General features: G+C 41.1%; 1 protein-coding gene across 1 annotated transcript in view; it reads left to right on the top strand.

Annotated features, from left to right (window-relative positions):
• The first annotated feature begins 471 nt into the window (after positions 1–471).
• LOC139018468 (PHD finger protein 10-like) overlaps positions 472–14,703 on the top strand; it is a 125,058-nt gene continuing 110,826 nt past the window's right edge. The window contains 1 exon segment of the mRNA XM_070427051.1: positions 472–621. Within this exon segment, the coding sequence (XP_070283152.1) occupies positions 472–621 (150 nt within the window).

Below are 14,703 nucleotides of genomic sequence, written 5' to 3'. Positions count from 1 at the left end.
GAGGGGGCTGAGAAGAGATCAACCAAAGACCTTGTATGCATATATGCATAACCCATGGACACAGACCATAGGGCGGTGAAGACCTGGGGAAGTATAATGTGATCTAATGCTTACCAAAGCAAACTACACTAATCCTTAGTTTCCTCATATATAAAAGAGAAATAATAGAAGTGACAACAAAAAAACCTCATATGGCTTGCATAACCACATATTAGAGATTTTTAATTCTTTTTGGGAAAGTCCTTATAATTACATGAAAAAACTACCTATACTCAGATTGTTAAGTTCTACAGTGAGAACAGAGTCTTCTTCCGGTGAAGTTGTGAAGAAGGAAAAAGAAATTCATGCTAGTTTTGCTGCTGCAGCTCAAACTGCAAAAATCACGGCCACAGTGCATGATAAGTAATTATTTAAGATAGGAAAGGTATTAAATTTATGAGTAGAAGACAAGACATAGTCTGCCATGGCTCCATGATCAGCCTGATGAATCTTCAGAAGGCCAGTAGTCACGAAACACTGCATCACCACGTCTACGTCACCACGTCTACGTCACCGCGCTACGTCATTTACCTCACGTCAAATCCTCCCGTAGGCATTGTGTCTGCTAACATCGGCAGAAGGGTGAGTATAGTACAATAGGATATTTTGAGTGAGAGACCGCATTTACATAACTCATTACAATATATTGTTATACTTTTTTAATTAGTTGTTAATCTTTTACTGTGTCTAATTTATAAAATAGATTTTATCATAGGTATGTATACATAGGATAAACAATATGTTGGGTATGATAGTATCTGTGGTTTCAGACATCTACTGGGGGGTCTTGGAACATATCTGCTGCAGATAAGGGGGGACTACAGTATTTTTAAATCAGAAAAATAGTCATAGGCTAACCAGCCTTGGAGAGAGTGTATATTATCTAACTTTGTTAGGGTGAGATGGTTTAAAACAGCATGGACCAAGAAATCCTGGAATTTTCCTGTGAACTCAGGTGGGAGAAGTCTGGAGAGCTCTAACAGGCCAGATTAATTTTCCAAGGTCTCTATTCTGACTTTAAATCCCCAATTCAGAACTACATGTGGATTCTAATTTTTTTTTAAACCTCATCAGAAGATATCTTCCATTGATTTTTAGAGAGAGTGGAAGGGGGAGGAAGAGACAGAGATAAATACTGACGTGAGAAAGATACATCAATTGGTTGCTTCCTACCAGGGCCAGGAGCCTGCAACCAGGTACATGCCCTTGACTGGAATGGAACTGGGGACCCTTCAGTCTGCAGGCAGATTCTCCATCCACTGAGCCAAACTGGCTAGGGCTGGATTCTAAAATCTTTAACGAAGCATTATAGCCTGTCTACATTTTGAACTCTTTTTGACAGCATTCTCCATTTCTTTTCCTGTCATATACTTTTATGTAATTTACTTAGTCTTGCTAGTTCTGTTTACTCATCTATAAAATAGGAATAATAAAAATTCCATTTTCACATAGTAGTTTAAAAGGTTAGCAAAGAGGTCTAGCATTTGGATAACTGAATGAGTGACAAATGCAGTCATTCTATATATTTTTAAAAATTCATATAAAATCAATAGCGTATTTGAACAGACCATTTTAAATAAACCCTCATATATGTACTCAGTAATCTCCTATGTTTACAACCAATACATTATCATTATAGTAACCTAAGGTTAAGGAAAACCCATTTTTATTAAAATAGTAAATAAACACATTCCAAATAGTAAAAATAAAATATTCTATGCATAATACTAAGATTTCTTTTACAAGTTGAAAGAGATCATATTAGTAGAAATGACAATGCAGATAAGATGTATCTGTCTTTCTACAGACATGAACTAAATGAAAGAATGTTATACTCATCTCTGGGATCTGTTCAAGAGAAAACAAGGTAAGTTATTTTAGTTACTTTTATCCCAGCCTCGAATACATATTTACTTTTCAAAAATACTTCCTCAAGGAAAAAAAATTTAATATTTCCTGAATGCTACTTAAAGTCTAAACACAGCGTTCCTGAACTCTAAATTATATATAAAAGGCATAGCATAGGAAGATAAAAGAACCAACTCCTCCAAGTGAATACACACACACACACACACACACACACTGAGTGGCCAGATTATTATGACCACCTGACATTGGTAGGCGAATTAGCTGTAATTTTGCAATGAAGTTGCTAGAGGGCTAGACCATTATAAATAGAGAAGCAGGTTGTTTACCACGACAGTAGAAGTGATTTTTTCTGAAGATATGGGTAAACAACTCGATTTAACAGCCTTTGAATGTGGGATGGATACACACACACACACACACACACACACACACACACACTCACTGAGTGGCCAGATTATTATGACCACCTGATGTTTGTAGGCAAATTAGCCGTACACTGCATTGTATGGGATATGGAAGCTGAAGGCCTGTTCAAACACCTTTGCTGTCTGCAGTTACCAAGATAAAACGTCTCCAGTTCACACAGGAACACAAGGATTGGACAGTCGAGCATTGGAAAAAAGTCATGTGGTCTGATGAATCACGTTTTCAGTTGCATCATGTAGATGGCAGAGTGAGTATTTGGCGGAAACAGCATGAAAGCATGCAGCCCACATGCATGAATACAACCCTTCAAGCTGGTGGGGGCAGTGTTATGGTTTGGGGCAGTGATCAGCAAACTCCTTAGTCAACAGAGCCAAATATCAACAGTACTTCTTCAAAATAGACTCGCCCAGGCCGAAAACCGACTTCTGTGTATGGGCCACGAAGTTTCAATTGCACTGTATGTGCGCCCGCACGGGGTATTTTGTGGAAGAGCCACACTCAAGGGGCCAAAGAGCCGCATGTGGCTCGCGAGCCACAGTTTGCCGACCGTGGGTTTGGGGCATGTTTTCCTGGAATGATTTGGGCCCTTTAATTCATGTGGAACAACGCCTGAATAGCACAACATACCTAAGTATTGTGCTGATCAAGTTCTGTCTATCATGTTGATGGCGTATCCCAATGGAGATGGCTTCTTCCAACAAGACAATGTGCCCTGCCACGGTGCTCGTATTGTGCAGGAGTGGTTTTAAGAACATGAGGGAGACTTTACCTTGCTTAGGTGGCCCCCACAATCACGAGATCTCAATACAATTGAGCATTTGTGGGACAAAGTTAAAAGCCATCAGGCAGCTGGTTCCACAACCATCAAATCTCACAGATTGAACAGTACTATTCATCAGGCATGGTGTCAGATTCCTTGCATCACCTTTCAACATCTCATGGAGCCAATGCCAAGAAGAATCGCCACAATATTGAAGGCAAAAGGCGGCCCAATGAAGTACTGATGAGGTGGTCATAATAATCTGGCCACTCAGTATACACACACACACACACACACACACACACATATATCCCACATTCAAAGGCTGTTAAATCGTGTTGTTTACCCATATCTTCAGAAAAAAATCACTTCTACTGTTGTGGTAAACAACCTGCTTCCCTATTTATAATGGTCTGGCACTCTAGAAACTTCAGTGCGAAATTATAGCTAATTTGCCTACAAATGTCAGGTGGTCATAATAATCTGGTCACTCAGTGTGTGTGTGTGTGTGTGTGTGTGTGTATATTATATCTACACTAATAAAAGAGAAACATGGTAATTAGCGTACGACTGCTACCCTTTTCACTGGCTAATCAGTGAGTATATGCAAATTAACTGTCAGCCAAGATGGTGGCTGGCAGCCAGGCAGCTGGAAGCGAACATGAGGCTTGCTTGCTGCAGTGACTGCGGACTCCAACGTTCCCCACCTCACTTGCCGGCTTCTGAGCTACAACTCTAAGCAACTATGTACTATGTTGCAAATAAGAAGATAAACAAAACCCCAGAAACTGGCTTTCATTCAGCCGGGCTTTAGCAACATTGTATCGATATTTTCAGCGGCGAGGCCTCAGAGCTAAAGCTGGCCCAGAATAAAAAAAAAAGAAAACAAGGAGCGGTTGGAAGCTTCAGTCACTCGCTTCCGGAAAACAGCCCTCAGCCCCTCACCCAGACTGGCCAGGCACCCCAGTGGGGACCCCCACCCTGATCCAGGACACCCTTCAGGGCAAACCAGCCAGCCCCCACCCATGCACCAGGCCTCTATTCTATATAGTAAAAGGATAATATGCCTCCCAGCACCGGGATCAGCGGAGCAGTGAGGCTCCTGGCACCGGGATCAGCGTGACAGGGGGCAGCGCCCAAACCCCCTGATCGCCCTGCAGCTCTGTGTGTTACAGGGGGCGGGGTCACAACCTCCCTATCCGCCCTGCTCTGTTCGTGACAGGGGAAGGCGCCCCAACCCCCTGATCAGCCCTGCTCTGTGCCTGATAGGGGGGAGCTCCCCAACCCCCTGATCGTCCTGTGGCTCTGTGTGTGACAGGGGGCGGGGCCACAACCTCCCTATCTGCCCTGCTCTGTGCCTGATAGGGGGGAGTTACCCAATCCCCTGATTGCCCTGCGGCTCTGTGTTTGACAGGGTGCAGCGCACCAACCGCCCCCCCCCTCCCCCCCGCCGCCACGGGCCCTACTCTGTGTGTGACAGGGTAGAGCCATAACCTCTCCATCGGCCCTGCCCCGAGTGTGACAGTGGTGGCGCCCCAACCCCCTGATTGGCCCTGCTCTGTGGGTGATAGAGGGTGGCACCCCAACCCCCCTCCACGGGCCTTGCTCTGTGTGTGACAGGGTAGAGCCATAACCTCCCCATTGGCCCTGCCCTGAGTGTGACAGGGTGCAGCACCCCAACCCCCTTATCCGCCCTGCTCTGTGTGTGACAGGGGACGGTGCCCCAACTCCCCTATTGGCCCTATTCTGTGAGTGACAGCGGGGAGCTCCTCAACCCCCTGATCGGCCCTGCTCTGTGTGTGACAGGGTACGAAGCCCCAACACCCCTGATCGGCCCTGCTCTGAGCCTGACCAGGGGCTGCACTTAGGGATTGGGCCTGCCCTTTGCCACCCAGAAGCAGGCCTAAGCCAGCAGGTCGTTATCTCCCGAGGGGTCCCAGACTGCGAGAGGGCACAGGCCGGGCTGGGGGGACCACCCCCCAGTGCACAAATTTTTGTGCACCAGGCCTCTAGTATATATATAATGTTTTTTAATTTTTCAATCCTTTTACGTTGGAGGCTGGTTATATGAGTATATCCACTTGCCAAACTCTTTGGGCTATACAGTTAAAATCTATGCATTTTATTATATTTAAATTATAAATCAAGAAAATTGATTTAAACAATAAGGTAGGAGCATAAATGAGAATATTTCTTAATGATTCATTTGAAGTCTACTCTTTCAGAATAATTAATTCCCATTCTTCTTATGCTAACTTGACTTATACTAGGGGAATCTTTGCAGACAAGTTTTGTGGGTTTTTTTGGAATTTTGAGAAAGTTAAGAAACTTAACTATACTCTTTCCAACCTAATGATGGAATAGGATAGTAAAAGGACATTTTTGATGAAAAAAAATGTTTGTAATCATTAAATAAAATGTAGTTTTTCTGTTAACTTTTATTACTAGAATAAAACTTGCTTATTATTTTAATAAATGTATATAGAAGTATGGGAAGAAGCTCAAGTTATCTTTTAGTACCCTCTCACCTTCCAGAAGTACTGTAAACATTTTTGTACTAATCTTTCCTAGACATTTTTTTAAATGCACACATACAGTATTTTTAAAAAAACCCACACAAAATGAAGGGGACATGTGCAATACTTTCAGTAATAAAGTTTTAAAAACACAAAAATGAGATTATGCTATGTCTTTATTTTTAAGAAAACCTTTAATTAATGTATGCATGCCTTGAGAAAAGTACACAAGAAAATTTATCACAACTTGATAAATTTTTACAAAGTGAAAAGATTGGTAATTCAGCATCAAGATCAAGAAATAGCCCTAGCTGGTTTTGCTCAGTGGATAGAGCATTGGCCTTCAGACTGAAGGGTTCCGTGTTCAATTCCAGTCAAGGCACATGCCTGGGTTGTGAGCTTGATCCCCAGTAGGGGGTGTGCAGGAGGCAGCCGATCAATGAATCTCTTATTGATGTTTCTATCTCTTTCTCTCTCTCCCTTCCTCTCTGAAATCAATAAAAATATATTTTTAAAAAAGAAATAGAACATCACTATGAACTGTAGATGGCCTAAATCCCCTTTACTTCACTACTCTTCCCACTTCAGGATCCCCACTAGTCTCCTGTTGTGCATTCTAACACCAATGTTTAGTTTTGCCTATTTTTTAAATGGAATGTATATGTGTGTGTGTGTGTGTGTGTGTGTGTGTGTGTGTGTGTTTGTATTTGTGTTCTTTCACTTAGAATTATGTTTGTAAGATACTTTCAATGGTGTGCTAGTAAATCTGCTCTGCCAAGGAGGGGAAAAGTCCTGATTTGTAGCATTTCCTGATTCCCAGTATTCAAATACTCCCGCCACAGTAGATTTCAAGCTAACAACATGGTGTAACTGAATGTGCAGTTGGAAAGAGATGCCCATAATTGCCTCTTATAACCTGGTAGGACCAGTCTTCCACGTACCACTGGACCATATTTCCCATGTAGCAATAATTCATTCTCAGTGCTATGGACTCACCAATTGAATAAATATGCTATAATTTATTCACCCATTCTCTTCTTGACAGACATCTAGAGTGTTTCCAATTATTAGCTATTAGAAAGTGTGCTTCTATGAAGACTCTTCTTTTTTTCTTTTTTTTTATTAGGAAGATTCTTTTGCATATCTATTGGAGGTCATATGTATTTATTTCGGTGTATATTTATCTAGAGGTCACAAGTATGTTTATGTTTAGCTTTAGAAAATGGGCCTACTTTTTATGTACACTCTTACCAGCAGTGTATATGAAATTCCAGTTCCTCCATATTTTTATCAAATAAATTGTTCCCTTAATGGATCATGAAATGGAGCAGATTTTCCTATGTTTGCTGCCCATTTGTACTTCTGTGTTTTTAGAGTGACTGTTCAAGTGTTTTGTCAAATTTTTTACTGGGTATTCTACTTTTTTTTTCTTTTTGTTTTGTAGAAATTTATATGTATATATAATGTATGCCTATAATTTTAAAATTTGTTTGTTTTACTCAATAATGCAGACTTTTATATCAGTGCATAAATTATCTCCTTTATTATTTTTAGTAGCTTTACTATATAATATTTTAAAGAATAGATGTGAAAAGTGGAATTTTTATTTTTAAGCTTACCAAAAGTTTAATATATTGAATCAAAGCTGGAATCTGTCCTGGAAAGTAACAACAGAAATTTTGTGGTGATTACACATTGAAAAGGAAAGAGTGGCCCTTAAGTACTTGAACAATGAAAAGGCATTCTCCACACACAGCATGTTAGATTTTAGTGTGGCAAGAAGCAAGATGAATGTGATTTGTAAGGGGCAAAGTGAAAACTGTATCTACCCAATGTGGTAGATACATTCAATGGAATATTGTTTATCCTTTAAAAAGAAGGAAATCCTGCAATATGCAAAGCAACAACATCAAGCTGAAATAAGTCAGTCACAGAAGGAAAATACTGCCTGCTTCAACTTATGTGAAGTATCCTATTAATAAAAGCCTAATATGCTAAGTGTCCGGTTAGCCATTCAACCAATCAAATCGTAATATGCTAATGATATGCTAAGGCCGCCCAACCGCTTGCTATGATGTGCACTGACCAGCAGGGGGCAGATGCTCCGACTGGTAGGTTAGCTTGCTGCTGGGGTCCTGATCAGGACTGAGCAAGACAGGCTGGATATGCCCTGGAGCCCTCTCGCGGTCCCTCCCCGGCTGGACAACCTCTCGTATCTCTCACTGGCCCCAATCATGCACCTGTGGGGTCCCTTGGCCTGACCTGTACGCTCTCACAATTCTGGATCCTTCAGGGGATGTCAGAGAGCTGGTTTCAGCCTGATCCCGCAGGCTAGGCCAAGGGACCCCACCATGAATTCGTGCACTGGGCCTCTAATCTAAAATAATCAGACTCACAGAAGCAAAGAATAGAATGATAGTTACCAGGGAGTTGCTAATCAGGGCTGTACAATTTCAGTTTTGCAAGGTGAATAAGCTCTAGATATCTGATGCACAACATTATGCCTGTAGGTAATATTGTGCAGTATAAATTATAATACTGTTTTTTATACTTAAAAATATGTTAAAAGGATAGCTCTCACATTAAGCATTCTTACAACAGTAAAAAAAAAGTAGATGGCAATTCTAAAAACTGAAGTATCTAAAAGTCCCAAATTATAACCAAGAAAATAATGATGATTTAGCTTCTAAAATGTTAAATCTTAGATTCATTTAGAGTATTCATCTAATTAAAAAAAATGAACAACAGCAACAAATATTGAAAAGACACAAAGATTTACAAATGCAAATATGCCAAGTATATCTTCTCAAAGTTGTGACTTTGTAATCATACATACTTGGTGGTAAATCTATCTCAGTTACATACACAATTATAGGTAAAGTGTTTAGTTTTACCCCTTTTATAATATCTACCACTCTACTTGAAAATGCTCTATTCAAGTCAATGGTCAATTATTTTCTATCTCTCAAGCCAATAGCCCCTCTTTCTTTCTCTCTCTCTTTCTGTGAAATAACTGAATTTGATGGAACTGCATAACCATGCAAGTTAGCTAGATCCAGAAAACATCTGTCCCTACCAAATAGAAGAAACATGACAAAAGTGTAGGTTTCCATGAAGATCAGAAGTATTTAGATTTATCTAGGAAGATATCTATACTATTAAAAGGTAATATGCTAATTAGACCAGACATCTTCTGAACATCTTCTGGACGTCCTTCTGAACAAAGCCATGGTGGCAGTGGCCTAGGCAGAGGTGGTTAGGGGCGATCAGGCCGACGGGGAAACAGTTAGGGGGCGATCAGGCTGGCAGGAGAGGGTAGTTAGGGGCAATCAGGCTGGCAGGGCAGCAGTTAGGGGTATCAGGCCAGCCAGCAGAGGTGGTTAGGGGTGGTCAGGCAGTCAGGCAGGCAAGCAGTTAGTATCCAGCGGTCCCATATTAAGAGAGGGATGTCTGACTGCTGGTTTAGGCCAGGTCCCGCAGGCAAGCAGTTAGTATCCAGCGGTCCCATATTAAGAGAGGGATGTCTGACTGCTGGTTTAGGCCAGGTCCCGCAGGGATGAGGTTTCCTGGATTGGAGAGGGTGCAGGCTGGACTTACCCCTCTACCCCCGCCGGTGCACAAATTTTGTGCACTGGGCCTCTAGTTTTAAATATTAGAACCAAAGATATTCAAATCCAGTGATATAATCACCAGAGTAGGGTTGCAGAGTTTTGTGAGAAGAAGAATTAAGTAATAGCTAAACTTTCTCATGAAATCTACATGGGTTACAAGATCTACAAGATTATTTAGTGAGTTGATATAGTTACTGTGTCACAGGCATATATGTCAGTATCCCAGGTCATGTAAATATTGCAAATTTCAAACATCTAAGAGTGTCCTTGAAGACACTGTGATAACACCAATGTTTCCCTTGTGAGAAAGCATATTTTATCTCTAATTATTTAGATTTAAACATAGAAATGGATAAGTTATTAAATCCATTAATTGTAAAAAATGTATGAATATTTAGTATTTAAAAATTGTGATGTCTAATTTTTGGGAGAATTTGGCCTATTCAGTTAGCTTTGATTCTAATATAAGCTATATAATACAGTAATTGAGTTTATCTTTTGGGTCTTAAATTGAAATTACTTACTTACTTATTTATATGCAGTTTTACTGGAATGAATAAAATAGTTAAGATTCCCCAAAATTATAAATTAAATGTATTCCACTTATAAGAATTAACTTCAAGTACTTGAGAGATTTGCTAGACAGACGATTGAAGTGACTAAAAGTTAATAGACTAAATTAAATGTATAAGTGCATTTGAAATGTTTGACAGTATTTAATTAACTAAATGGGCATAATAAGACTAAAGTTATAAATGTTAAAAAATGTTAGATTTATAAGCAGAATAAGATATCTATGCTAAATTAAATTTAAAATTTTAATTTCAGTCAACCAAATATTGGTTATAAAAATCAAAGTAAAATTCTGAATAGTTTTTTCCAAAACTGTCCTCAAGGACATTTTTAAAAAAGTGTCACAGTTTAGACACTCAGAGAGTTTAGCAAATTTAACTGGTGGTTCTCCAATTAACACTTTCTCTCCTAGACGCTGTCATTCCTTTCATACTGCCATTCCTTCTCAGTCTCCTGGCCTGCTCCTCATTTACCAGCCCTTTAAATGTGGAGGTGTCTCAAGGCTCTGCCTTTGGCCCTGTGCTCTCTTCTTTTAGTAATATCTCTTGAGAAATTTCAAATTCTGTCTCTGGCAGAAACTGGCTAGAAGTTCACCAAACACATTTCCCTGTTTCCTAGGCATATAGAGAGAGGCTAAAACCTCAGTTCTATTCTGAATCTAGGCAGGCCCATATTACTGTGTAAGAGCTAATAAAATGCAGGAGGAATTGATACTGGAGGAATTAGTGGGCCAGATTTCCTAGGCATAAGTGGGAATGAGATGGAGGTTCTCGGGGCAGAGCTGAAATAAGCATTTTCAGAAGCCCCCACGGGAAGATGGGATGTGGCACCCATTTTCGGGTTCCTTAGTCCCTGCCCCTTAAGCCAATCCTGAAAAAGGTGCAGCTGGGGTTCCAGCAGAGCCGGAAACAAGGCCAGTGTCCAGAGTTTCTGTTCCATGTTGCAGCCAGGTATTCAGGCCAGATTAAAATCTATTAACCCATGTGTGGAGCCCCACATGGACATGAGCCATGTGGCCACAGGGGAGTGTGTCCCTGCAGCAGGGGTCCCAAGAGAGTCCAGCACGTGTGAGAGAGAGAGAGAGAGGAGAGTGAACTTCCTTTGTTGGAAGTCTATATATTCAGGATTCCAGCACTTGCAGTGGCCACGCCCATCCTGGCCAATTACCTGTTTTCAGGTGTGATTGATGGGCAAGCACCTTACCATGTCACACAGACCTCACTGGGCATGCCTCTAATCTGCCTTTGCCCAGTTCCTTCCCCCATCAACCAGTGGGGAACAGACTTGGACAGTGTTAAATGTAGCTTTTTGGCAAAGCTGTATAAATGGCATGTCTATATCTAGTCTTCTCTTCCCTCCTTTCCTGTTAAATAACAACCAGGTAATTACAATGGCATCAGAATGATGCATGCCACTGCTAAGCCTAGCCCTTAAAAACTTCCTATACAATCCTCCACTCTCTCTTTTCACCACAATCATTGGCTGAATGCATGGGATCTATCGGAGGAGTCAGAAACCTTGAAGAATGGTATAGCCTCAAGATGGAAAAAACATCAATTCCTGAATCAGTGCGTGGAGGAGTGACCAGCAATCAAGAATGCTCAATTGGTCCAGCTGACATAGCTCAGTGGTTGAGCATCGACCCATGAATCAAGAGGTCCCTGGTTAGATTTCCGGTCAGGGCACATGTCCAAGGTGTGGGCTTGATCCCCTGTAGAGGGTGTGCAGGAGGCAGCCTATCAATGATATTTACCTCTCATTGATGTTTCTCTTTCTCTATCCCTCTCTCTTTCTCTCTATCTAAAAATCAATAAAAACATATTTTAAAAAAATGCCCAGCTGGACTTTAGAGAAGTAAAAAATAAACTATTTTTTTTAACCCAACACATTTATATTTTACAGAAGCTGGTGTTGCTAAATATCACTGATCTTAATAGAATCCTTCATTTTTCATGTTTAGTGTCAGCCTAGACTTCACCCCCAAGATCCATAATTAAATACTGATTTGCTTAATTGAGACCTCCACTTGGAAGTCTATTAGGCCACTCAAACTTCACATGGGCAAAGAAAAGTTGGTCTACTACCTACCCATATTAGTCAGGGTTCTACAGATAAACAGAACCTATAGGATATACAGGAACTGGTGGTTATGGAGCCCAGGAAGTCTCACAATCTGTTCTCTGCAAGCTGGAGAATGGAAAGCCAGTGATATAATTCAGCCCAAGTCCACAAGCCTGAGAAGGGGTGTGTATGTGTATACTAGTATGTGGGGGAGTCTCTGGTGTAAATCCTAAGCCTGAAATCCTGAGAACTAGTTGTTCCAATCTCAGAGGGCAGGAAAAAATGGACATCCCAGTTCAAGAAGCGGAAGAGGGAATTTACCTTTCCTTCACCTTTTTGTTCTATTACTGACTCAATCTACTAAATCTAATGCCAATCTCTCACTGAGATATCTTCATAGACACACACAGAAATAATGTTTTACCAGTTTTCTGGGAATTCTCCAGCCCAATCAGGTTTACACAAAATTAACCATCACCCCCCCCCCCCCCAACAAATTTACTCTCCACCTCCCCAACCTCAACCCCAGCTTCTTGGCAGGCTTCCCTGTCTGGCCTGTCTGACAACATTCACCATTGTTCTTCAGGATAAAAACCTAAGTCATTCTTTATCCATTCATTTATGAAATATTTACTGAGTATCTTCTTTGCACCAGGAGCTATGCCAGATGCAGCAGATATGATAGTAAACAAAGTAGCCTTGGGTCCTACTCTTTTGCTCATACCCAACTACTTGTGTTCTCCTAAAAAAATAGATCATATCCTTCTCTTGCATGAAAATCTTTGTCTTTATCCCTTTTCCCTACCAAATGAAGTTTAAATTCTTTTTGTTTGTTTGTTCATCTTCACCTGAGGATATTTTTTCCATGGATGTAGAGAAAGTAGAAGGGAGAGGTAGACAGAGAGAAACATCAATGTGAGAGAGACTGATCAATTGATTTCCTCCCACACACACCAGAATTCAAATTGTATTTCTGGGAAAACGCACCTGCTCAGATGGCTTAAACTTGTAATATTTGTGAAGAAGATTTGAAGACTTTTTCTCCATCTAGTTTCCAAATAGCTTTTCCTCCATTTCTTTTTCTTCTTTCTGACAAAAATTACCTCCATGAAGTTTTCAAAATAATGGCCCTTGGTTCTTTGGGAAGACCAGGTAGAACATTAACATTTCAAAGGCACAAAGAAAAAATGCAGGTTACTTCCAGAAGGACTTTTTTTAAAATCTTAAAATCTTTCTTGTTGAGGGTATTACAGATGTCCCTGTATTTTCCCCCATTGCTCCCCTCCACCCAATTGTCACCCCCACCGCAGGTCTTCACCACCCTATTGTCTGTGTCCATAGGTAATGCATCTATGCATGTAAGATGTTTGGCTGATATCTTCCCAACCCCCTTACCTCCTTTCCTCTGAGATTCATTAGTGTGTTCCATGTTTCCATGCCTCTGATTCTATTTTATTCACCAGTTTATTTTGTTATAGAACAGAAAGAGTGTGTCCATCCAGCACTAGCAGAGCCAAACACTAAACATGGAAAACTGCCATAGGGAAATACTGAGTATTTTCTTATGAATGGTGCCACCTGGAGAACAGGAAGCTAATACTCAAAAACCTGAATGCTCTGATGACATGCAGGTTATATTAATGGCCAATAGCACCAGATGTTAGACCTTGGTCCTTGAGTTTGGCTAAGAAAGAATTCAAAGGCATGAACTCAAATATAAGCTAAAGTTTATTGAGAAAGTCACAGAGGAAGAAGTGAGTCTGCTGGGCTGCATGGACAAAGGAAACAAGTTATAGAGACAAAAGAAGGGCCCTTGGAGCTTAGGAGAAAGAAACAAAGGTATGTACCTTGAGGGGGGAAAAGAGGAGAGGCCTGGGCTTGTGAGACAGAGAGCAAGCACTCAAGCTGGGTTCTTTGTCTTAAGGGATTTTATCTGTTTCCAAAGGCGAGGACTTTAGGGGAGGCCTTGGGAGGATCTCAATACAGTATTCATAAACTTTCCAGGTGTGTTCTTTTAAGGTCATGGTCTCTACTGATTAGTTGACGCTAGAGTAAGGGGTCATTAGTCATTGCAACTGGTCCCAATGCCAGCCATGGTATTGCCTCCTCTGGTTTTGCTGTTTCTGGGTCTAGTGCTGAAACATAATTGAGGCCTAAATGTTATCTCTAGTTTGATCAAAACTCTGTCTCTGTGGCCAACAGACCCGAGGCTTTGTTCTTAAGATTTTTTGATGCTGGTCAAACCTCATTGTCCTGAGGGCTTAATGCTCAAGGGAGTGGTCATGCAAGGGCTTGTTTTGGGGTCATATGAGGCTATTCTCTGGCCCCCTTGTTCCTCCCTAGAGGGTTTACCACATATCTAGTGACATGCCGGGGACAAAACATCAAGGAGGGGTCTGAACCACATGACCAGTGACATAAATTGTCAGGCTGTCTAAACTGCATGACCAGTGATATGCTAGGGGAGGAAAGGTCACCCTGGTGGGAGATCCCACGCTACAGTACTTGTTTTCCCATTGCTAGGCACCAGGGCCTTCCATTCCAGTGGCCTTCTGTATCTGGCCTATGATTCCTACTCTGCTCATGTCCATCTAGATGCCTACTATTTCAGTTACAGATTATATAGGGCAAAATTACAAGACATCAAGAGTTAGGGGTTTGGAATCCTGCTGGGAGCTGATTGGTTGGAGGTGAGGTAAGAGTAATCAATCATTTCTTCAGGCTTTCAGAACCGTTCTGAGGCCTGTTTCCAGTCTCATAGGAAAGTAGCCAAGGGGTTGTTCCACATTAGGGCTCAGGAACTGAAATGTAACTTGGGTCAAGATGTTATATTTAGTTTGCCAGAAGT

Source organism: Myotis yumanensis, unplaced genomic scaffold (assembly GCF_028538775.1).
Source record: "Myotis yumanensis isolate MYYU_CA2020_CCGP unplaced genomic scaffold, mMyoYum1.0.hap1 SCAF_10, whole genome shotgun sequence".
Taxonomy (NCBI): Eukaryota; Metazoa; Chordata; class Mammalia; order Chiroptera; family Vespertilionidae; genus Myotis; species Myotis yumanensis.
The sequence above is the reverse complement of the archived record's forward strand: the minus strand, read 5'-3'. Positions and strand labels throughout refer to the sequence as shown.